General features: G+C 40.3%; 1 protein-coding gene across 7 annotated transcripts in view; it reads right to left on the reverse strand.

Moving 5' to 3' along the window:
* LOC131939346 (guanine nucleotide exchange factor VAV3) overlaps positions 1 to 25,599 on the reverse strand; it is a 60,561-nt gene that overhangs the window by 11,070 nt on the left and 23,892 nt on the right. For 6 of the 7 annotated variants that reach the window (XM_059297618.1, XM_059297617.1, XM_059297615.1 and 3 more), the window contains 7 exons: positions 24,396 to 24,485; positions 23,876 to 23,890; positions 20,702 to 20,808; positions 18,573 to 18,688; positions 17,967 to 18,023; positions 17,611 to 17,655; positions 16,750 to 16,773 (listed from right to left, as the gene is read on the reverse strand). In XM_059297618.1, coding sequence (XP_059153601.1) covers positions 16,750 to 16,773; positions 17,611 to 17,655; positions 17,967 to 18,023; positions 18,573 to 18,688; positions 20,702 to 20,808; positions 23,876 to 23,890; positions 24,396 to 24,485 — 454 coding nt within the window. The remainder of the gene's footprint in view (positions 1 to 16,749; positions 16,774 to 17,610; positions 17,656 to 17,966; positions 18,024 to 18,572; positions 18,689 to 20,701; positions 20,809 to 23,875; positions 23,891 to 24,395; positions 24,486 to 25,599) is intronic. The other variant, XM_059297616.1, reaches the window with a different exon arrangement.

A 25,599-nucleotide genomic window follows, 5' to 3' on the forward strand; every position in this document is an offset into this window, starting at 1 on the left:
TATCTGGTGGTCAATCAAGGTATTCTATCAGGTGGTCAATCAAGATATTCTATCTGGTGGTCAATCAAGATAGTCTATCTGGTGGTCAATCAAGATAGTCTATCTGGTGGTCAATCAAGTCTATCTGGTGGTCAATCAAGTCTATCTGGTGGTCAATCAAGATAGTCTATCTGGTGGTCAATCAAGATAGTCTATCTGGTGGTCAATCAAGATAGTCTATCTGGTGGTCAATCAAGATAGTCTATCTGGTGGTCAATCAAGATAGTCTATCTGGTGGTCAATCAAGTCATTCTATCTGGTGGTCAATCAAGATAGTCTATCTGGTGGTCAATCAAGATAGTTTATCTGGTGGTCAATCAAGATATTCTATCTGGTGGTCAATCAAGATAGTCTATCTGGTGGTCAATCAAGTCTATCTGGTGGTCAATCAAGATATTCTATCTGGTGGTCAATCAAGATAGTCTATCTGGTGGTCAATCAAGATAGTCTATCTGGTGGTCAATCAAGATAGTCTATCTGGTGGTCAATCAAGTCTATCTGGTGGTCAATCAAGATATTCTATCTGGTGGTCAATCAAGATAGTCTATCTGGTGGTCAATCAAGTCATTCTATCTGGTGGTCAATCAAGGTATTCTATCAGGTGGTCAATCAAGATATTCTATCTGGTGGTCAATCAAGATATTCTATCTGGTGGTCAATCAAGATATTCTATCTGGTGGTCAATCAAGATAGTCTATCTGGTGGTCAATCAAGTCTATCTGGTGGTCAATCAAGATAGTCTATCTGGTGGTCAATCAAGATAGTCTATCTGGTGGTCAATCAAGATAGTCTATCTGGTGGTCAATCAAGTCTATCTGGTGGTCAATCAAGATATTCTATCTGGTGGTCAATCAAGATATTCTATCTGCTTTGCGCAATTTTACACTTTGTTTATCAAACAGAAGCTAGCAGTAGAAAAAAATGGTATGCATGTCTAGATAGATAGAGTGCAACATAATTAATAAAGAAAAAATGCTATTAAAATTTTTCAAAAGCAAAGCAATGAGTAAACTTTGTATAAACTGCTTTTCATTTAGTGTTGTACGTGCAAACCAGTGTGTTGCATGCCAGACAAAAAAAAACTTATTAAAAAAATTATCCAACCATCCTTAGATTATCATGTCCAACCATCCTTAGATTATCATGTCCAACCATCCTTAGATTATTTTGTCCAACCATCCTTAGATTATCATGTCCAACCATCCTTAGATTATCATGTCCAACCATCCTTAGATTATTTTGTCCAACCATCCTTAGATTATCATGTCCAACCATCCTTAGATTATCATGTCCAACCATCCTTAGATTATCATGTCCACCCATCCTTAGATTATCTTGTCCAACCATCCTTAGATTATCATGTCCAACCATCCCTAGATTATCATGTCCAACCATCCTTAGATTATCATGTCCAACCATCCTTAGATTATCATGTCCAACCATCCTTAGCTTATCATGTCTAACCATCCTTAGATTATCATGTCCAACCATCCTTAGATTATCATGTCCAACCATCCTTAGATTATCATGTCCAACCATCCTTAGATTATCATGTCCAACCATCCTTAGATTATCATGTCCAACCATCCTTAGATTATCATGTCCACCCATCCTTAGATTATCTTGTCCAACCATCCTTAGATTATCATGTCCAACCATCCCTAGATTATCATGTCCAACCATCCTTAGATTATCATGTCCAACCATCCTTAGATTATCATGTCCAACCATCCTTAGCTTATCATGTCTAACCATCCTTAGATTATCATGTCCAACCATCCTTAGATTATCATGTCCAACCATCCTTAGATTATCATGTCCAACCATCCTTAGATTATCATGTCCAACCATCCTTAGATTATCATGTCCAACCATCCTTAGATTATCATGTCCAACCATCCTTAGATTATCATGTCCAACCATCCTTAGATTATCATGTCCAACCATCCTTAGATTATCATGTCCAACCATCCTTAGATTATCATGTCCAACCATCCTTAGATTATCATGTCCAACCATCCTTAGATTATCATGTCCAACCATCCTTAGCTTATCATGTCCAACCATCCTTAGATTATTTTGTCTAACCATCCTTAGATTATCATGTCCAACCATCCTTAGATTATTTTGTCTAACCATCCTTAGATTATCATGTCTAACCATCCTTAGATTATTTTGTCTAACCATCCTTAGATTATCATGTCTAACCATCCTTAGATTATTTTGTCTAACCATCCTTAGATTATCATGTCCAACCATCCTTAGATTATTTTGTCCAACCATCCTTAGATTATCATGTCCAACCATCCTTAGATTATCATGTCCAACCATCCTTAGATTATTTTGTCTAACCATCCTTAGATTATCATGTCCAACCATCCTTAGCTTATCATGTCTAACCATCCTTAGATTATCATGTCCAACCATCCTTAGATTATCATGTCCAACCATCCTTAGATTATCATGTCCAACCATCCTTAGATTATCATGTCCAACCATCCTTAGATTATCATGTCCAACCATCCTTAGATTATCATGTCCAACCATCCTTAGATTATCATGTCCAACCATCCTTAGATTATTTTGTCTAACCATCCTTAGCTTATCATGTCTAACCATCCTTAGATTATCATGTCCAACCATCCTTAGATTATCATGTCCAACCATCCTTAGATTATCATGTCCAACCATCCTTAGATTATCATGTCCAACCATCCTTAGATTATCATGTCTAACCATCTGTAGATTATCATGTCCAACCATCCTTAGATTATCTTGTCCAACCATCCTTAGATTATCTTGTCCAACCATCCTTAGATTATCATGTCCAACCATCCTTAGATTATCATGTCCAACCATCCTTAGATTATTTTGTCTAACCATCCTTAGCTTATCATGTCTAACCATCCTTAGATTATCATGTCCAACCATCCTTAGATTATCATGTCCAACCATCCTTAGATTATCATGTCCAACCATCCTTAGATTATCATGTCCAACCATCCTTAGATTATCATGTCTAACCATCCTTAGATTATCATGTCCAACCATCTTTAGCTTATCATGTCTAACCATCTGTAGATTATCATGTCCAACCATCCTTAGATTATCATGTCCAACCATCCTTAGATTATCATGTCCAACCATCCTTAGATTGTCATGTCCAACCACCCTTAGATTATCATGTCCAACCATCCTTAGATTATCATGTCCAACCATCCTTAGATTGTCATGTCCAACCACCCTAAGATTATCATGTCCAACCATCCTTAAATTGTCATGTCCAACCACCCTTAGATTATCATGTCCAACCATCCTTAGATTATCATGTCCAACCACCCTTAGATTATCATGTCCAACCACCCTTAGATTATCATGTCCAACCATCCTTAGATTATCATGTCCAACCACCCTTAGATTATCATGTCCAACCACCCTTAGATTATCATGTCCAACCATCCTTAGATTATCTTGTCCAACCATCTGTAGATTATAATGTCCAACCATCCTTAGATTATCATGTCCAACTACCCTTAGATTATCATGTCCAACCACCCTTAGATTATCATGTCCAACCATCCTTAGATTATCTTGTCCAACCATCTGTAGATTATCATGTCCAACCATCCTTAGATTGTCATGTCCAACCACCCTTAGATTATCATGTCCAACCATCCTTAGATTATCATGTCCAACCATCCTTAGATTGTCATGTCCAACCATCCTTAGATTGTCATGTCCAACCACCCTTAGATTATCATGTCCAACCATCCTTAGATTATCATGTCCAACCACCCTTAGATTATCATGTCCAACCACCCTTAGATTATCATGTCCAACCATCCTTAGATTATCATGTCCAACCACCCTTAGATTATCATGTCCAACCACCCTTAGATTATCATGTCCAACCATCCTTAGATTATCTTGTCCAACCATCTGTAGATTATCATGTCCAACCATCCTTAGATTATCATGTCCAACCACCCTTAGATTATCATGTCCAACCACCCTTAGATTATCATGTCCAACCATCCTTAGATTATCATGTCCAACCATCCTTAGATTATTTTGTCTAACCATCCTTAGCTTATCATGTCTAACCATCCTTAGATTATCATGTCCAACCATCCTTAGATTATCATGTCCAACCATCCTTAGATTATCATGTCCAACCACCCTTAGATTATCATGTCCAACCATCCTTAGATTATCTTGTCCAACCATCTGTAGATTATCATGTCCAACCATCCTTAGATTGTCATGTCCAACCACCCTTAGATTATCATGTCCAACCATCCTTAGATTATCATGTCCAACCATCCTTAGATTGTCATGTCCAACCACCCTTAGATTATCATGTCCAACCATCCTTAGATTGTCATGTCCAACCACCCTTAGATTATCATGTCCAACCATCCTTAGATTATCATGTCCAACCACCCTTAGATTATCATGTCCAACCACCCTTAGATTATCATGTCCAACCATCCTTAGATTATCATGTCCAACCACCCTTAGATTATCATGTCCAACCACCCTTAGATTATCATGTCCAACCATCCTTAGATTATCTTGTCCAACCATCTGTAGATTATCATGTCCAACCATCCTTAGATTATCATGTCCAACCACCCTTAGATTATCATGTCCAACCATCCTTAGATTATCTTGTCCAACCATCTGTAGATTATCATGTCCAACCATCCTTAGATTATCATGTCCAACCATCCTTAGATTATCATGTCCAACCATCCTTAGATTATCATGTCCAACCATCCTTAGATTATCATGTCCAACCATCCTTAGATTATCATGTCCAACCATCCTTAGATTATCATGTCCAACCATCCACAGATTATCATGTCCAACCATCCTTAGATTATCATGTCCAACCATCCTTAGATTATCATGTCCAACCATCCTTAGATTATTTTGTCTAACCATCCTTAGCTTATCATGTCTAACCATCCTTAGATTATCATGTCCAACCATCCTTAGATTATCATGTCCAACCATCCTTAGATTATCATGTCCAACCATCCTTAGATTATCATGTCTAACCATCTGTAGATTATCATGTCCAACCATCCTTAGATTATCTTGTCCAACCATCCTTAGATTATCTTGTCCAACCATCCTTAGATTATCATGTCCAACCATCCTTAGATTATCATGTCCAACCATCCTTAGATTATTTTGTCTAACCATCCTTAGCTTATCATGTCTAACCATCCTTAGATTATCATGTCCAACCACCCTTAGATTATCATGTCCAACCATCCTTAGATTATCATGTCCAACCACCCTTAGATTATCATGTTTAACCACCCTTAGATTATCATGTCCAACCATCCTTAGATTATCATGTCCAACCACCCTTAGATTATCATGTCCAACCACCCTTAGATTATCATGTCCAACCATCCTTAGATTATCTTGTCCAACCATCTGTAGATTATCATGTCCAACCATCCTTAGATTATCATGTCCAACTACCCTTAGATTATCATGTCCAACCACCCTTAGATTATCATGTCCAACCATCCTTAGATTATCATGTCCAACCACCCTTAGATTATCATGTCCAACCATCCTTAGATTATCATGTCCAACCATCCTTAGATTATCATGTCTAACCATCCTTAGATTATCATGTCCAACCATCCTTAGCTTATCATGTCTAACCATCTGTAGATTATCATGTCCAACCATCCTTAGCTTATCATGTCTAACCATCTGTAGATTATCATGTCCAACCATCCTTAGATTGTCATGTCCAACCACCCTTAGATTATCATGTCCAACCATCCTTAGATTATCATGTCCAACCATCCTTAGATTGTCATGTCCAACCATCCTTAGATTGTCATGTCCAACCACCCTTAGATTATCATGTCCAACCATCCTTAGATTATCATGTCCAACCACCCTTAGATTATCATGTCCAACCACCCTTAGATTATCATGTCCAACCATCCTTAGATTATCATGTCCAACCACCCTTAGATTATCATGTCCAACCATCCTTAGATTATCTTGTCCAACCATCTGTAGATTATCATGTCCAACCATCCTTAGATTATCATGTCCAACCACCCTTAGATTATCATGTCCAACCACCCTTAGATTATCATGTCCAACCATCCTTAGATTATCATGTCCAACCATCCTTAGATTATTTTGTCTAACCATCCTTAGCTTATCATGTCTAACCATCCTTAGATTATCATGTCCAACCATCCTTAGATTATCATGTCCAACCATCCTTAGATTATCATGTCCAACCATCCTTAGATTATCATGTCCAACCATCCTTAGATTATCATGTCTAACCATCTGTAGATTATCATGTCCAACCATCCTTAGATTATCTTGTCCAACCATCCTTAGATTATCTTGTCCAACCATCCTTAGATTATCATGTCCAACCATCCTTAGATTATCATGTCCAACCATCCTTAGATTATTTTGTCTAACCATCCTTAGCTTATCATGTCTAACCATCCTTAGATTATCATGTCCAACCATCCTTAGATTATCATGTCCAACCATCCTTAGATTATCATGTCCAACCATCCTTAGATTATCATGTCCAACCATCCTTAGATTATCATGTCTAACCATCCTTAGATTATCATGTCCAACCATCCTTAGCTTATCATGTCTAACCATCTGTAGATTATCATGTCCAACCATCCTTAGATTATCATGTCCAACCATCCTTAGATTATCATGTCCAACCATCCTTAGATTGTCATGTCCAACCACCCTTAGATTATCATGTCCAACCATCCTTAGATTATCATGTCCAACCATCCTTAGATTGTCATGTCCAACCACCCAAGATTATCATGTCCAACCATCCTTAGATTGTCATGTCCAACCACCCTTAGATTATCATGTCCAACCATCCTTAGATTATCATGTCCAACCACCCTTAGATTATCATGTCCAACCACCCTTAGATTATCATGTCCAACCATCCTTAGATTATCATGTCCAACCACCCTTAGATTATCATGTCCAACCACCCTTAGATTATCATGTCCAACCATCCTTAGATTATCTTGTCCAACCATCTGTAGATTATCATGTCCAACCATCCTTAGATTATCATGTCCAACTACCCTTAGATTATCATGTCCAACCACCCTTAGATTATCATGTCCAACCATCCTTAGATTATCATGTCCAACCACCCTTAGATTATCATGTCCAACCATCCTTAGATTATCATGTCCAACCATCCTTAGATTATCATGTCTAACCATCCTTAGATTATCATGTCCAACCATCCTTAGCTTATCATGTCTAACCATCTGTAGATTATCATGTCCAACCATCCTTAGCTTATCATGTCTAACCATCTGTAGATTATCATGTCCAACCATCCTTAGATTGTCATGTCCAACCACCCTTAGATTATCATGTCCAACCATCCTTAGATTATCATGTCCAACCATCCTTAGATTGTCATGTCCAACCATCCTTAGATTGTCATGTCCAACCACCCTTAGATTATCATGTCCAACCATCCTTAGATTATCATGTCCAACCACCCTTAGATTATCATGTCCAACCACCCTTAGATTATCATGTCCAACCATCCTTAGATTATCATGTCCAACCACCCTTAGATTATCATGTCCAACCATCCTTAGATTATTTTGTCCAACCATCCTTAGATTATCATGTCCAACCATCCTTAGATTATCATGTCCAACCATCCTTAGATTATTTTGTCCAACCATCCTTAGATTATCATGTCCAACCATCCTTAGATTATCATGTCCAACCATCCTTAGATTATCATGTCCACCCATCCTTAGATTATCTTGTCCAACCATCCTTAGATTATCATGTCCAACCATCCCTAGATTATCATGTCCAACCATCCTTAGATTATCATGTCCAACCATCCTTAGATTATCATGTCCAACCATCCTTAGCTTATCATGTCTAACCATCCTTAGATTATCATGTCCAACCATCCTTAGATTATCATGTCCAACCATCCTTAGATTATCATGTCCAACCATCCTTAGATTATCATGTCCAACCATCCTTAGATTATCATGTCCAACCATCCTTAGATTATCATGTCCACCCATCCTTAGATTATCTTGTCCAACCATCCTTAGATTATCATGTCCAACCATCCCTAGATTATCATGTCCAACCATCCTTAGATTATCATGTCCAACCATCCTTAGATTATCATGTCCAACCATCCTTAGCTTATCATGTCTAACCATCCTTAGATTATCATGTCCAACCATCCTTAGATTATCATGTCCAACCATCCTTAGATTATCATGTCCAACCATCCTTAGATTATCATGTCCAACCATCCTTAGATTATCATGTCCAACCATCCTTAGATTATCATGTCCAACCATCCTTAGATTATCATGTCCAACCATCCTTAGATTATCATGTCCAACCATCCTTAGATTATCATGTCCAACCATCCTTAGATTATCATGTCCAACCATCCTTAGATTATCATGTCCAACCATCCTTAGATTATCATGTCCAACCATCCTTAGCTTATCATGTCCAACCATCCTTAGATTATTTTGTCTAACCATCCTTAGATTATCATGTCCAACCATCCTTAGATTATTTTGTCTAACCATCCTTAGATTATCATGTCTAACCATCCTTAGATTATTTTGTCTAACCATCCTTAGATTATCATGTCTAACCATCCTTAGATTATTTTGTCTAACCATCCTTAGATTATCATGTCCAACCATCCTTAGATTATTTTGTCCAACCATCCTTAGATTATCATGTCCAACCATCCTTAGATTATCATGTCCAACCATCCTTAGATTATTTTGTCTAACCATCCTTAGATTATCATGTCCAACCATCCTTAGCTTATCATGTCTAACCATCCTTAGATTATCATGTCCAACCATCCTTAGATTATCATGTCCAACCATCCTTAGATTATCATGTCCAACCATCCTTAGATTATCATGTCCAACCATCCTTAGATTATCATGTCCAACCATCCTTAGATTATCATGTCCAACCATCCTTAGATTATCATGTCCAACCATCCTTAGATTATTTTGTCTAACCATCCTTAGCTTATCATGTCTAACCATCCTTAGATTATCATGTCCAACCATCCTTAGATTATCATGTCCAACCATCCTTAGATTATCATGTCCAACCATCCTTAGATTATCATGTCCAACCATCCTTAGATTATCATGTCTAACCATCTGTAGATTATCATGTCCAACCATCCTTAGATTATCTTGTCCAACCATCCTTAGATTATCTTGTCCAACCATCCTTAGATTATCATGTCCAACCATCCTTAGATTATCATGTCCAACCATCCTTAGATTATTTTGTCTAACCATCCTTAGCTTATCATGTCTAACCATCCTTAGATTATCATGTCCAACCATCCTTAGATTATCATGTCCAACCATCCTTAGATTATCATGTCCAACCATCCTTAGATTATCATGTCCAACCATCCTTAGATTATCATGTCTAACCATCCTTAGATTATCATGTCCAACCATCTTTAGCTTATCATGTCTAACCATCTGTAGATTATCATGTCCAACCATCCTTAGATTATCATGTCCAACCATCCTTAGATTATCATGTCCAACCATCCTTAGATTGTCATGTCCAACCACCCTTAGATTATCATGTCCAACCATCCTTAGATTATCATGTCCAACCATCCTTAGATTGTCATGTCCAACCACCCTAAGATTATCATGTCCAACCATCCTTAAATTGTCATGTCCAACCACCCTTAGATTATCATGTCCAACCATCCTTAGATTATCATGTCCAACCACCCTTAGATTATCATGTCCAACCACCCTTAGATTATCATGTCCAACCATCCTTAGATTATCATGTCCAACCACCCTTAGATTATCATGTCCAACCACCCTTAGATTATCATGTCCAACCATCCTTAGATTATCTTGTCCAACCATCTGTAGATTATAATGTCCAACCATCCTTAGATTATCATGTCCAACTACCCTTAGATTATCATGTCCAACCACCCTTAGATTATCATGTCCAACCATCCTTAGATTATCTTGTCCAACCATCTGTAGATTATCATGTCCAACCATCCTTAGATTGTCATGTCCAACCACCCTTAGATTATCATGTCCAACCATCCTTAGATTATCATGTCCAACCATCCTTAGATTGTCATGTCCAACCATCCTTAGATTGTCATGTCCAACCACCCTTAGATTATCATGTCCAACCATCCTTAGATTATCATGTCCAACCACCCTTAGATTATCATGTCCAACCACCCTTAGATTATCATGTCCAACCATCCTTAGATTATCATGTCCAACCACCCTTAGATTATCATGTCCAACCACCCTTAGATTATCATGTCCAACCATCCTTAGATTATCTTGTCCAACCATCTGTAGATTATCATGTCCAACCATCCTTAGATTATCATGTCCAACCACCCTTAGATTATCATGTCCAACCACCCTTAGATTATCATGTCCAACCATCCTTAGATTATCTTGTCCAACCATCTGTAGATTATCATGTCCAACCATCCTTAGATTATCATGTCCAACCACCCTTAGATTATCATGTCCAACCACCCTTAGATTATCATGTCCAACCATCCTTAGATTATCATGTCCAACCACCCTTAGATTATCATGTCCAACCACCCTTAGATTATCATGTCCAACCATCCTTAGATTATCTTGTCCAACCATCCTTAGATTATCATGTCCAACCATCCTTAGATTATCATGTCCAACCACCCTTAGATTATCATGTCCAACCACCCTTAGATTATCATGTCCAACCATCCTTAGATTATCTTGTCCAACCATCTGTAGATTATCATGTCCAACCATCCTTAGATTGTCATGTCCAACCACCCTTAGATTATCATGTCCAACCATCCTTAGATTATCATGTCCAACCATCCTTAGATTGTCATGTCCAACCACCCTTAGATTATCATGTCCAACCATCCTTAGATTGTCATGTCCAACCACCCTTAGATTATCATGTCCAACCATCCTTAGATTATCATGTCCAACCACCCTTAGATTATCATGTCCAAGCACCCTTAGATTATCATGTCCAACCATCCTTAGATTATCATGTCCAACCACCCTTAGATTATCATGTCCAACCACCCTTAGATTATCATGTCCAACCATCCTTAGATTATCTTGTCCAACCATCTGTAGATTATCATGTCCAACCATCCTTAGATTATCATGTCCAACCACCCTTAGATTATCATGTCCAACCATCCTTAGATTATCTTGTCCAACCATCTGTAGATTATCATGTCCAACCATCCTTAGATTATCATGTCCAACCATCCTTAGATTATCATGTCCAACCATCCTTAGATTATCATGTCCAACCATCCTTAGATTATCATGTCCAACCATCCTTAGATTATCATGTCCAACCATCCTTAGATTATCATGTCCAACCATCCACAGATTATCATGTCCAACCATCCTTAGATTATCATGTCCAACCATCCTTAGATTATCATGTCCAACCATCCTTAGATTATTTTGTCTAACCATCCTTAGCTTATCATGTCTAACCATCCTTAGATTATCATGTCCAACCATCCTTAGATTATCATGTCCAACCATCCTTAGATTATCATGTCCAACCATCCTTAGATTATCATGTCCAACCATCCTTAGATTATCATGTCTAACCATCTGTAGATTATCATGTCCAACCATCCTTAGATTATCTTGTCCAACCATCCTTAGATTATCTTGTCCAACCATCCTTAGATTATCATGTCCAACCATCCTTAGATTATCATGTCCAACCATCCTTAGATTATTTTGTCTAACCATCCTTAGCTTATCATGTCTAACCATCCTTAGATTATCATGTCCAACCACCCTTAGATTATCATGTCCAACCATCCTTAGATTATCATGTCCAACCACCCTTAGATTATCATGTTTAACCACCCTTAGATTATCATGTCCAACCATCCTTAGATTATCATGTCCAACCACCCTTAGATTATCATGTCCAACCACCCTTAGATTATCATGTCCAACCATCCTTAGATTATCTTGTCCAACCATCTGTAGATTATCATGTCCAACCATCCTTAGATTATCATGTCCAACTACCCTTAGATTATCATGTCCAACCACCCTTAGATTATCATGTCCAACCATCCTTAGATTATCATGTCCAACCACCCTTAGATTATCATGTCCAACCATCCTTAGATTATCATGTCCAACCATCCTTAGATTATCATGTCTAACCATCCTTAGATTATCATGTCCAACCATCCTTAGCTTATCATGTCTAACCATCTGTAGATTATCATGTCCAACCATCCTTAGCTTATCATGTCTAACCATCTGTAGATTATCATGTCCAACCATCCTTAGATTGTCATGTCCAACCACCCTTAGATTATCATGTCCAACCATCCTTAGATTATCATGTCCAACCATCCTTAGATTGTCATGTCCAACCATCCTTAGATTGTCATGTCCAACCACCCTTAGATTATCATGTCCAACCATCCTTAGATTATCATGTCCAACCACCCTTAGATTATCATGTCCAACCACCCTTAGATTATCATGTCCAACCATCCTTAGATTATCATGTCCAACCACCCTTAGATTATCATGTCCAACCATCCTTAGATTATCTTGTCCAACCATCTGTAGATTATCATGTCCAACCATCCTTAGATTATCATGTCCAACCACCCTTAGATTATCATGTCCAACCACCCTTAGATTATCATGTCCAACCATCCTTAGATTATCATGTCCAACCATCCTTAGATTATTTTGTCTAACCATCCTTAGCTTATCATGTCTAACCATCCTTAGATTATCATGTCCAACCATCCTTAGATTATCATGTCCAACCATCCTTAGATTATCATGTCCAACCATCCTTAGATTATCATGTCCAACCATCCTTAGATTATCATGTCTAACCATCTGTAGATTATCATGTCCAACCATCCTTAGATTATCTTGTCCAACCATCCTTAGATTATCTTGTCCAACCATCCTTAGATTATCATGTCCAACCATCCTTAGATTATCATGTCCAACCATCCTTAGATTATTTTGTCTAACCATCCTTAGCTTATCATGTCTAACCATCCTTAGATTATCATGTCCAACCATCCTTAGATTATCATGTCCAACCATCCTTAGATTATCATGTCCAACCATCCTTAGATTATCATGTCCAACCATCCTTAGATTATCATGTCTAACCATCCTTAGATTATCATGTCCAACCATCCTTAGCTTATCATGTCTAACCATCTGTAGATTATCATGTCCAACCATCCTTAGATTATCATGTCCAACCATCCTTAGATTATCATGTCCAACCATCCTTAGATTGTCATGTCCAACCACCCTTAGATTATCATGTCCAACCATCCTTAGATTATCATGTCCAACCATCCTTAGATTGTCATGTCCAACCACCCAAGATTATCATGTCCAACCATCCTTAGATTGTCATGTCCAACCACCCTTAGATTATCATGTCCAACCATCCTTAGATTATCATGTCCAACCACCCTTAGATTATCATGTCCAACCACCCTTAGATTATCATGTCCAACCATCCTTAGATTATCATGTCCAACCACCCTTAGATTATCATGTCCAACCACCCTTAGATTATCATGTCCAACCATCCTTAGATTATCTTGTCCAACCATCTGTAGATTATCATGTCCAACCATCCTTAGATTATCATGTCCAACTACCCTTAGATTATCATGTCCAACCACCCTTAGATTATCATGTCCAACCATCCTTAGATTATCATGTCCAACCACCCTTAGATTATCATGTCCAACCATCCTTAGATTATCATGTCCAACCATCCTTAGATTATCATGTCTAACCATCCTTAGATTATCATGTCCAACCATCCTTAGCTTATCATGTCTAACCATCTGTAGATTATCATGTCCAACCATCCTTAGCTTATCATGTCTAACCATCTGTAGATTATCATGTCCAACCATCCTTAGATTGTCATGTCCAACCACCCTTAGATTATCATGTCCAACCATCCTTAGATTATCATGTCCAACCATCCTTAGATTGTCATGTCCAACCATCCTTAGATTGTCATGTCCAACCACCCTTAGATTATCATGTCCAACCATCCTTAGATTATCATGTCCAACCACCCTTAGATTATCATGTCCAACCACCCTTAGATTATCATGTCCAACCATCCTTAGATTATCATGTCCAACCACCCTTAGATTATCATGTCCAACCACCCTTAGATTATCTTGTCCAACCATCTGTAGATTATCATGTCCAACCATCCTTAGATTATCATGTCCAACCACCCTTAGATTATCATGTCCAACCACCCTTAGATTATCATGTCCAACCATCCTTAGATTATCTTGTCCAACCACCCTTAGATTATCATGTCCAACCACCCTTAGATTATCATGTCCAACCATCCTTAGATTATCTTGTCCAACCATCCTTAGATTATCTTGTCCAACCATCTGTAGATTATCATGTCCAACCATCCTTAGATTGTCATGTCCAACCACCCTTAGATTATCATGTCCAACCATCCTTAGATTATCATGTCCAACCACCCTTAGATTATCATGTCCAACCATCCTTAGATTATCTTGTCCAACCATCTGTAGATTATCATGTCCAACCATCCTTAGATTATCATGTCCAACCATCCTTAGATTATCATGTCCAACCATCCTTAGATTATCATGTCCAACCATCCTTAGATTATCATGTCCAACCATCCTTAGATTATCATGTCCAACCATCCTTAGATTATCATGTCCAACCATCCACAGATTATCATGTCCAACCATCCTTAGATTATCTTGTCCAACCATCTGTAGATTATCATGTCCAACCATCCTTAGATTATCATGTCCAACCATCCTTAGATTATCATGTCCAACCATCCTTAGATTATCATGTCTAACCATCCTTAGATTATCATGTCCAACCATCCTTAGATTATCATGTCCAACCATCCTTAGATTATCATGTCCAACCATCCTTAGATTATCTTGTCCAACCATCCTTAGATTATCTTGTCCAACCATCCTTAGATTATCATGTCCAACCATCCTTAGATTATCATGTCTAACCATCCTTAGATTATCATGTCCAACCATCCTTAGATTATCATGTCCAACCATCCTTAGATTATCATGTCCAACCATCCTTAGATTATCTTGTCCAACCATCCTTAGATTATCTTGTCCAACCATCCACAGATTATAACCTAACCCAAGTTTGAAGGCAAACAAAAATGTGTCTAGTCTGATTTGATGTAGTTCATGTGAATGTTGGTAGCATATGCTGAGATAATATTGCTGCATCACCCACATCTTCTAGACAGTTAAGACATGATGCTTCTGTATGTCAATAATTAGGTATTCCTATATAATCACACATTCCAATAAACTCCTGATAATTAACAATTCTAGACTGTTTTCAAAAGGCCCAATATGTTACTAGCATAAGTAAAGAAGCATTTAATTGTTTACCTTGTCTTAAGGGGGTCATCCATTTATGACATCTTTACAGTGGGGGTGGGGGGGGGGGAATTTTAAAAAATACCAGACTTTTGTGGATTTGGAGGGGGGGGGGTCTGAACATGTGGATGTCCACATGTTAAATAATGTAACATTGAAGTGCTTAAATTCTAAAATAAACATAAAACTTGTATCCTGTAAGTAAAAGGTAAAATTAAAACTGTGCTTGTGTTTAAAAGACCATAAAATAAAACATTTATATCTACCCTAACATTATTGCAAGAATAGATCATGATACTTTTTGAAACCCTCCTCCTGACCATCATTTACTGACGACCCCTAAGTAAAACTAGTACCTCCTTGGTAGCTGCCGATGTAGTAAACAGAAATAGAGGTACGAAACCAAGGAGGCCTTGCAACTTATTGATCTTACAAATGCTAATATTAATTATTAAAATACATCCAACTAGTACACAGAATAATTCTTTTTACACCTTACCCCCACACAAATTGTTTAATAGTTGCAATGAGTTTTGATTGTTAATTTGGTAATGTGGAAATTCCTTTAAAAAAATAATGTATTTTTAACATAAAAAATACTCATTTTTTCTCTACACTCTAGATTCTAGGGCAAGGGTCTAAAATCCAAAAATTTTGAGGACGTCATAAATGGATGACCCCTTAACCACAGTTAGTCAATCGTTTACCTAAAGTCATAGTGACAGTGAATTGTTTACCTATAGTTATAGCCAGTTAGTCAATTGTTTACCTATATTTATAGTGACAGTAAATTGTTTACTTAAGTCATAGTGACAGTGAATTATATACATAGTTTTAGCGACAGTGAATTGTATACCTATACTTGTAGAGACAGAGTCTATTGTTTGCCTATAATCATAGGGAAAGTTAGTGAATTGTTTAAGTAAAGTCATAAGTACTGTGCCTTCTGGGTACAAAATGAAGAAAGAAAATAAGATTATGGGGTGCAGCATCCGCTATGTGATTAAAGCATACAAGCAGCATACATGGTAACAGGGAGAATAGCAGTAGGAAGACAAGCAATGGACTCCAGCATCCAGCTAACATAGCATGAGCTAATTATGGAATTAAGCCAGGGCTTTGGTACTTGCCTATCTTTGGCCTTCTCACTGAACCTTCAAGTAAAACATACTAGTCAATTCATTGGCTCTACAAGTACAACATCTTTTTAAAGGTCTGATAGTCTTTTCAATTGGTCTACAAGACATTTTCAGTGGTCTAAAAGTCTTTCCAATTGCTCTAAAAGACATTTTCAATGGCTCAAAATAACACATCTATTTAACATTATGGTCTTTATTTTTAGAAATATGAGCATACTTGAAAACTACACATCTGTCAACATGAGCCAACATGAGCCATACATGTCAACATGAGCCATATAAGTACACACATGTCACCATGAGCTACATATGTCACCATGAGCCACATAAGTCAACTACACACATGTCAACATGAGCCACACATGTCACCATCAGCCACACATGTCAACATGAGCCACACATATCAACTACACACATCACCATGAGCCACATATGTCAACATGAGCCACACATGTCAACATGAGCCACACATGTCAACTACACACATCACCATGAGCCACACATGTCAACATGAGCCACATATGTCAACATGAGCCACACATGTCAACATGAGCCACACATATCAACATAAGCCACACCTGTCAACATAAGCCACACATGTCAACATGAGCCACACATGTCAACATGAGCCACACATGTCAACATGAGCCACACATGTCAACATGAGCCACACATGTCAACATGAGCCACACATGTCACCATGAGCCACACATGTCAACATGAGCCACACATGTCAACATGAGCCACACATGTCAACATGAGCCACACATGTCAACATGAGCCACACATGTCAACATGAGCCACACATGTCAACATGAGCCACACATGTCAACTACACAATGCTATAGTTACCTTGTTTCATTCTGTCCGTGTCATTGCGTGGTGGTCTTCTAGGTGCTGGGGAGACAAATGTATGTATGAGACTGTTGTGCCTTCTAGACTCTTCCATCCGCTCATGACAAAGTACAAGTGATCAGCCTATGACTCACACCACTCAATAGCATCCTTTGTTCAAGTGGACCTCACATCTTTACTATCACTTTTCTTTTGGCTCTTGACATTATTGAATGATGGATAGAATGCACTTAAAGTGGAGCATATATTTAATGCTGAAGACACACTACATCAAATTGGAGCATGTTTTCAATGCTGTAGGTTCAACAGAAAGCAAGTGGAACAGGTTGGAGGGTATAGGGAGAGGTACTCACCTGTCTGAACAGGGAAGGGCTTGCCTATACATTCTTTATGGACAGCTTTCTTGGTGTCTGGGAAACAAACAACATCAATAGCAAGATGGAAACTAGGCTGGGTCTGGCTGTTGTTGGGGACAGTATGGCTGTTGCTATGCTTAGTGTAACTGTTGCTATGGTCAACATGCTTGTTGCTATGGTCAGTGTGATGGTTGCTTAAGTCAGTGTAGCTGTTGCTATGTTAAATGTGATGTTTGCTAAGGTCAGTGTGGCTATTGCTATGGTCAGTGTGATGGTTGCTATGGTCAGTGTGGCTACAGCTATGGTCAGTATAAATGGTTGCTAAAGTCAGGGTGGCTAATGCTAATGTCACTGTGATGTTTGCTTAAGTCAGTGTAGCTGTTGCTATGTTAAATGTGATGGTTGCTATGGTCAGTGTGGCTATTGCTATAGTCAGTGTGACTGTTGTTAATATGTCACATTTTAACATTTTGGAAAAACTGCAAATATTCTGATCATCTCTGGTTTCAGACAAATGTATATATCAATAAATATTCAAACTTGTAAACATAGATCAATTTTAGTAGTATAGTGATAAACAAAACATAACTACAAAGTTCTTACCTTGACATGTATAACCCTGGAAAAAAATCCCCCTCAAAAGTTTGCCACACACATCACACTCCCTTGGTGTGTCAAAGGTTGTCATAATGAAGTTACGACCAGGGTTACTGTTGTCCCTGTCAGGTAAACAAACATGGCAGGTTGGGCTAATGTGGCAGGTTGGGCTAATGTGGCAGGTTGGGCTAATGTGGCAGGTTGGGCTAATGTGGTAGGTTGGGCTAATAAGGCAGGTTAGGCTAATGTGGCAGGTTGGGCTAATGTGGCAGGATGGGCTAATGTGGCAGGTTGGGCTAATGTGGCAGGTTGGGCTAATAAGGCAGGTTAGGCTAATGTGGCAGGTTGGGCTAATGTGGCAGGTTGGGCTAATAAGGCAGGTTAGGCTAATGTGGCAGGTTGGGCTAATGTGGCAGGTTGGGCTAATGTGACAGACTAGCCTAACGTGGCAGGTTGGGCTAATGTGGCAGGTTGGGCTAATGTGGCAGGTTGGGCTAATGTGGCAGGTTGGGCTAATGTGGCAGGTTGGGCTAATGTGGCAGACTAGTCTAACGTGGCAGGTTGGGCTAATGTGGCAGGTTGGGCTAATGTGGCAGGTTGGGCTAATGTGGCAGACTAGTCTAACGTGGCAGGTTGGGCTAATGTGGCAGGTTGGGCTCATGTGGCAGGATAGGCTAATGTGGCAGGTTGGGCTAATGTGGCAGGTTGGGCTAATGTGGCAGGTTGGGCTAATGTGGCAGGTTGGGCTAATGTGGCAGGATGGGCTAATGTGGCAGGTTGGGCTAATGTGGCAGGATGGGCTAATGTGGTAGGTTGGGCTAATGTAGCAGGTTAGGCTAATGTGGCAGGTTGGGCTAATGTGGCAGGTTGGGCTAATGTGGCAGGATGGGCTAATGTGACAGACTAGCCTAATGTGGCAGGTTGGACTAATGTGGCAGACTAGTCTAACGTGGCAGGTTGGGCTAATGTGGCAGGTTGGGCTAATGTGGCAGGTTGGGCTAATGTGGCAGGATAGGCTAATGTGGCAGGATAGGCTAACGTGGCAGGTTGGGCTTATGTGGCAGGTTGGGCTAATGTGGCAGGCTGGGCTAATGTGGCAGGTTGGGCTAATGTGGCAGGTTGGGCTAATGTGGCAGGTTGGGCTAATGTGGCAGGTTGGGCTAATGTGGCAGGTTGGGCTAATGTGGCAGGTTGGGCTAATGTGACAGACTAGCCTAACGTGGCAGGTTGGGCTAATGTGGCAGGTTGGACTAATGTGGCAGGTTGGGCTAATGTGGCAGGTTGGGCTAATGTGGCAGGTTGGGCTAATGTGGCAGGTTGGGCTAATGTGGCAGACTAGTCTAACGTGGCAGGTTGGGCTAATGTGGCAGGTTGGGCTAATGTGGCAGGTTGGGCTAATGTGGCAGGTTGGGCTAATGTGGCAGACTAGTCTAACGTGGCAGGTTGGGCTAATGTGGCAGGTTAGGCTCATGTGGCAGGATAGGCTAATGTGGCAGGTTGGGCTAATGTGGCAGGTTGGGCTAATGTGGCAGGTTGGGCTAATGTGGCAGGTTGGGCTAATGTGGCAGGATGGGCTAATGTGGCAGGATGGGCTAATGTGGCAGGATGGGCTAATGTGGTAGGTTGGGCTAATGTAGCAGGTTAGGCTAATGTGGCAGGTTGGGCTAATGTGGCAGGATGGGCTAATGTGACAGACTAGCCTAATGTGGCAGGTTGGACTAATGTGGCAGACTAGTCTAACGTGGCAGGTTGGGCTAATGTGGCAGGTTGGGCTAATGTGGCAGGTTGGGCTAATGTGGCAGTTTGGGCTAATGTGGCAGGATAGGCTAACGTGGCAGGTTGGGCTTATGTGGCAGGTTGGGCTAATGTGGCAGGCTGGGCTAATGTGGCAGGTTGGGCTAATGTGGCAGGTTGGGCTAATGTGGCAGGTTGGGCTAATGTGGCAGGTTGGGCTAATGTGGCAGGATAGGCTAATGTGGCAGGTTGGGCTAATGTGGCAGGATAGGCTAATGTGGCAGGTTGGGCTAATGTGGCAGGTTGGGCTAATGTGACAGACTAGCCTAATGTGGCAGGTTGGGCTAATGTGACAGGTTAGGCTAATGTGGCAGGATAGGCTAACGTGACAGAGCACTTACAAGGCTAATGTGACAGCTTCCTTCCACTTGTCCCTTTGTTCAGCAGTTTTAGCATAGAATGTGTAGGCGGTTGTCCTCTCCTTGACCATTATAAAAGGGTAGCTCCACTGGGTAGAGGGGACAAGAACAATTAACAACATCATTATAAATGGTGTTGATGGTATGGTCAAACAGGTGCCCTGTCAAAACGACCTGGGACAAATCGGCCCCGTCAAAACGGCCCCGTTAATATGACCCCGTCAAATCGACTCCCGACCCCGTCAAAATAGCCCCGTCAAAAGGGCTCCGACTTATTGGCTCCCGTCAAATGGGCTGCCGTCATATTGACTTGCGACATATAGGCTCCCGACAAATGGGCTCCCGACAAATAGACTTCCGACATATTGGCTCCCGACAGATAGGCTCAGGACATATTGGCTCCCGACAAATGGGCTCCCGACATAAGGGCTCACGATAAATGGGCTCCCAACAAATGGGCTCACGACATATTGGCTACCAACAATTGGGCTCCCGACATATTGGCTCCCGACAGTTGGGCTCCCGACAAAAGGACTCCTGCCATATTGGCTACAGACAAAATGGCTCCTGACAATTGGACTCTAGACAAAAGAAGTCCAGACATATTGGCTCCCGACTAAATGACTCCCGACTTATTGGCTCACTATAAAATGGCTCCGGTTAAATAACTCCCGACTTAAAACACTTCCCGACAAAGAAACCGTTTTCTGAGGAGTTATCATATTTTTATCTTTAAACAGTTCGCTTTCTACAAAGTTTCGAGTATTGTAATTTTATATTAACCTGATTTAAGTGCATGCTGAGCTGTTGTTTACGCCACACGACCCAAGCTCAGCTGTTTCTGTTTAAATTTAGCATGCATGTTACACATTTTGCGTTTGTTGTCTAGGTTTTTCACATGTTAATTTCAATGTATGGATGTCCACATGGACCCCCTCCCTCCTTCCCAGTCCACGACAGTCGATGTTAATCGACACTCCACCCACCATGTTGACGTCATAAAAGGATGACGGCTAGCAAACATGCTTTTGAAAAATTGATCCCTGGACTACAAAAACAACACACGAAGATGTTAACAATGTATTATAAGGCGTGGGGGGAGGGGGTGGTCTGTACGGAAGTGTTGAATGTTGCCAGGAAGTAGTTCATAAATGATACATTTATCTACTCGATACTTGCAAGGCTAAAAAGAGGGGTGAGATGGAGGTCGGCACGGGAAAAAACTTGAAAGAGACAACAAAGCGTTTATGTACGTCAGCATCGCCCTTTGTAAAACTTACTCAGGGGAGATAATTCCAAGTATAGGCCCTAAAAGTTTACTATTATATTACTTGTAAAATAAAATAAAAAGTAAACATATATAAAACTGAAGTTTCTAGTATTATATTATTTTTTATTTTTTTATTATTTGTAGGATACAACATAATACAGGATACAAATTCAACCACTATCACAAACCCCTATTTAACATTGAAAAATGTTTAATGAATTTCGGGTCTAATGTCGCAAAGAAGAACCGCGCATCACGAAAGCCCACTTCATATGTAGCTGCTTCTCGTGCCATGGACTTTGTTGTTTTTTTAAAAAGAATTTTGCCGGCGACAGCGTGTGTTTGGTTGTAGGGAAATAGAACTCGGCCTTGTTGGTGCCCATCCCTTGCCCCATCCGCCACAGTACACTTTGGAGGATCGGTCAAACAGTTACGTGTCCTCTATTTGGCTATCAAAAGGGGGCAACGTGTATAATGGGCTGCAGCATCCTACACCCCTAAGTAGAAATGTAACAGATGACCACTTAACTAAAAAATAATACAGTACAAGAAATACTTTTAAAAAAAATTAAGACATGGCGACCTAAAGCTAAGGACGCTTTATTATCTTAGGCTCATTTCTGTAGTCCATTGAGGAATGGTGGGTGTTGACATGAGCCATTATCATTATGTCGGGAGCCGTATTGACGAGAGCCAAAATAACGAGCCTTTTTGTCAGGAACCATATTGACGGGAGCCTATTTGTCGCGAGCCTAAATAACGGGAGCCTATATGACGGGCGCCACATAGTCAATTTATCGAGAGTCTTAATGACCGGAGCCTTTTTGTCATGAGCCAATTTAACGGGAGCCAATTTGACGCGAGCCTAGATGACGGAAGCCCTTTTATCAGGAACTATATTGACGGGAGCCCTTTTGCTGGGAGCCCTTTTGTCTGGAGCCATTTTTGTCGTGAGCCTAATTGACTGGAGCCTAAATGACGGGATATGATATGAGCCAAATTGTCGGTTGTCGTAATGACGGGAGCCTATTTGTTAGAATCCTTATTGACGGGAGCCCTTTTGTCGCGAGCCTTATTGACGGTAGCCCTTTTGACTGGAGCCTAAATGACGGGATCCATTTGTCTATGAACCTTTTGACGGGGCTATTTTGACGGGGCCGTTTTGTCGGGGTTGTTTTGACGGGGCCGTTTTGTCACGGGCCGGTTTGACGCCGCACGGGTCAAACATGCTTGAGTCTCTAGGAAGTCCTGACTCTTCCCAGCTCTGATGGGTACCTAACTCATTTAAGGGGAAAAATGGTCAAAGTGATGACCACACTACCCTCTCGAATGCCGAGGTCATTAAAACAGATGAACTCTACTTCATCTGCTCCATGTGTCTTAAGCACAAATGGGAAAAGATGATGATGCAACAATGTGGTAGAGGGTACCAAACACAGTCAGCCAACCACACCATGACAATCTGCCAACCACACCAAGACAATCTGCCAACCACACCATGACAATCTGCCAACCACACCAAGACAACATGCCAACCACACCAAGACAAACTGCCAACCACACCAAGACAACCTGCCAACCACACCAAGACAACCTGCCAACCACACCAAGACAATCTGCCAACCACACCAAGACAATCTGCCAACCACACCAAGACAATCTGCCAACCACACCAAGACAACCTGCCAACCACACCAAGACAATCTGCCAACCACACCAAGACAATCTGCCAACCATACCAAGACAATCTGCCAACCACACCAAGACAACCTGCCAACCACACCAAGACAACCTGCCAACCACACCAAGACAGTCTGCCAACCACACCAAGACAATCTGCCAACCACACCATGACAATCTGCCAACCAGTCTAAAAAAATATTTACCCCTCTCTGTGTGGCCTGAAATAAATCAATAAGATATAAACTTGAGTACCTATTTCAGGTGAGGTTTGACATTCAAAAGTTCATCAAGTAAATAGAACAAAAAAACTTTCTAACAAGAAAACCCTTTCAATAGTTTATGATCTCTAACAAACAAGTATCTGCCCTTTCTTAAGGCAAATGGAACACAGCTGTGTGTGGCAAGAAGCTGACTCCACTACTGAATAGAGTTATCTTTATGTTCATTTTATTGACACATTTCATAGCTCATTCAATTTAAAATTCTTACAATCTCATTAAAGACAATCATGTGAGGAAATCAAATCTCTGCATTTAAAGTGGGTCAAAATAGAGTAACAAGATTGGCCACAAACTCAACAAACAAACAGACATTGTGAACTAAAATAAAAGATTATAAAAAGAATATTTTGTTAAATAATAGCAAAATAAAGCCTATGACTTGAATATAAGCAACAAGGCCTACACATTAGACGAGTCCACAGACATCAGACAAAGTACATACCTTGTCTGCTCTCCTGTCATTGCTGAATGCACTGTTGTCTATTTTGTACTCTCCCAAGACAATGGCATCTTTAAAACTGTAGGTGTCACCCTAGAATACACAGGAGAAATCATACATTTCCATTCTAGGCAGCCAGGGACAAAAGCTAAGACTAATGACAAACCTTTTCTAGAGGAAACAATCATATTTAGGCTGCCAACATACACAGTCACATGCAGACAAATATTTAGTTCAATACTTGAACATACACAAGGGGGGGGGGGGGGGGGGGGGCGGCTTACACCAGCGGCATGGGCTTACAGAAGGGCTGCCTACCCGATAAAAACTTTCGATAAAAACTTTCAATAAACTCTTTTTACATACATATATATTAATATAAAATAAATAATGTTTATTTTGCATGCAATGTAATGGAATGTTCATTGTTTAATTATATCAAAGTTGATTGGAAATAAATGGGCTATGTTGCGCATGTTTTTTTCAAAGAAATGGAAAAACGCTGACTATATTCGTTGATCAGCCTTTAAGTTAATGCTAATCTTCACTAGCCACAGCAAATGTGTGGGATCTGAGGGAGGTGACAGCATAGACCTAACAACAACTGCAGGTCACAACTAGCTCAGTGGGATCTGAGGGAGGTGACAGCATAGACCTAACAACAACTGCAGGTCACAACTAGCTCAGTGGGATCTGAGGGAGGTGACAGCATAGACCTAACAACAACTGCAAGTCACAACTAGCTCAGTGGGATCTGAGGGAGGTGACAGCATAGACCTAACAACAACTGCAGGACACAACTAGCTCAGTGGGATCTGAGGGAGGTGACAGCATAGACCTAACAACAACTGCAGGTCACAACTAGCTCAGTGGGATCTGAGGGAGGTGACAGCATAGACCTAACAACAACTGCAAGTCACAACTAGCTCAGTGGGATCTGAGGGAGGTGACAGCATAGACCTAACAACAACTGCAGGACACAACTAGCTCAGTGGGATCTGAGGGAGGTGACAGCATAGACCTAACAACAACTGCAGGACAAAACTAGCTCAGTGGGATCTGAGGGAGGTGACAGCATAGACCTAACAAAAACTGCAAGTCACAACTAGCTCAGTGGGATCTGAGGGAGGTGACAGCATAGACCTAACAAAAACTGCAAGTCACAACTAGCTCAATTTTAAATAAGGACACAAGAAACCTCATTTAC

This window comes from Physella acuta, unplaced genomic scaffold, assembly GCF_028476545.2.
Source record: "Physella acuta isolate Inbredline_101_S28 unplaced genomic scaffold, ASM2847654v3 ptg000275l, whole genome shotgun sequence".
Classification (NCBI taxonomy): Eukaryota; Metazoa; Mollusca; class Gastropoda; family Physidae; genus Physella; species Physella acuta.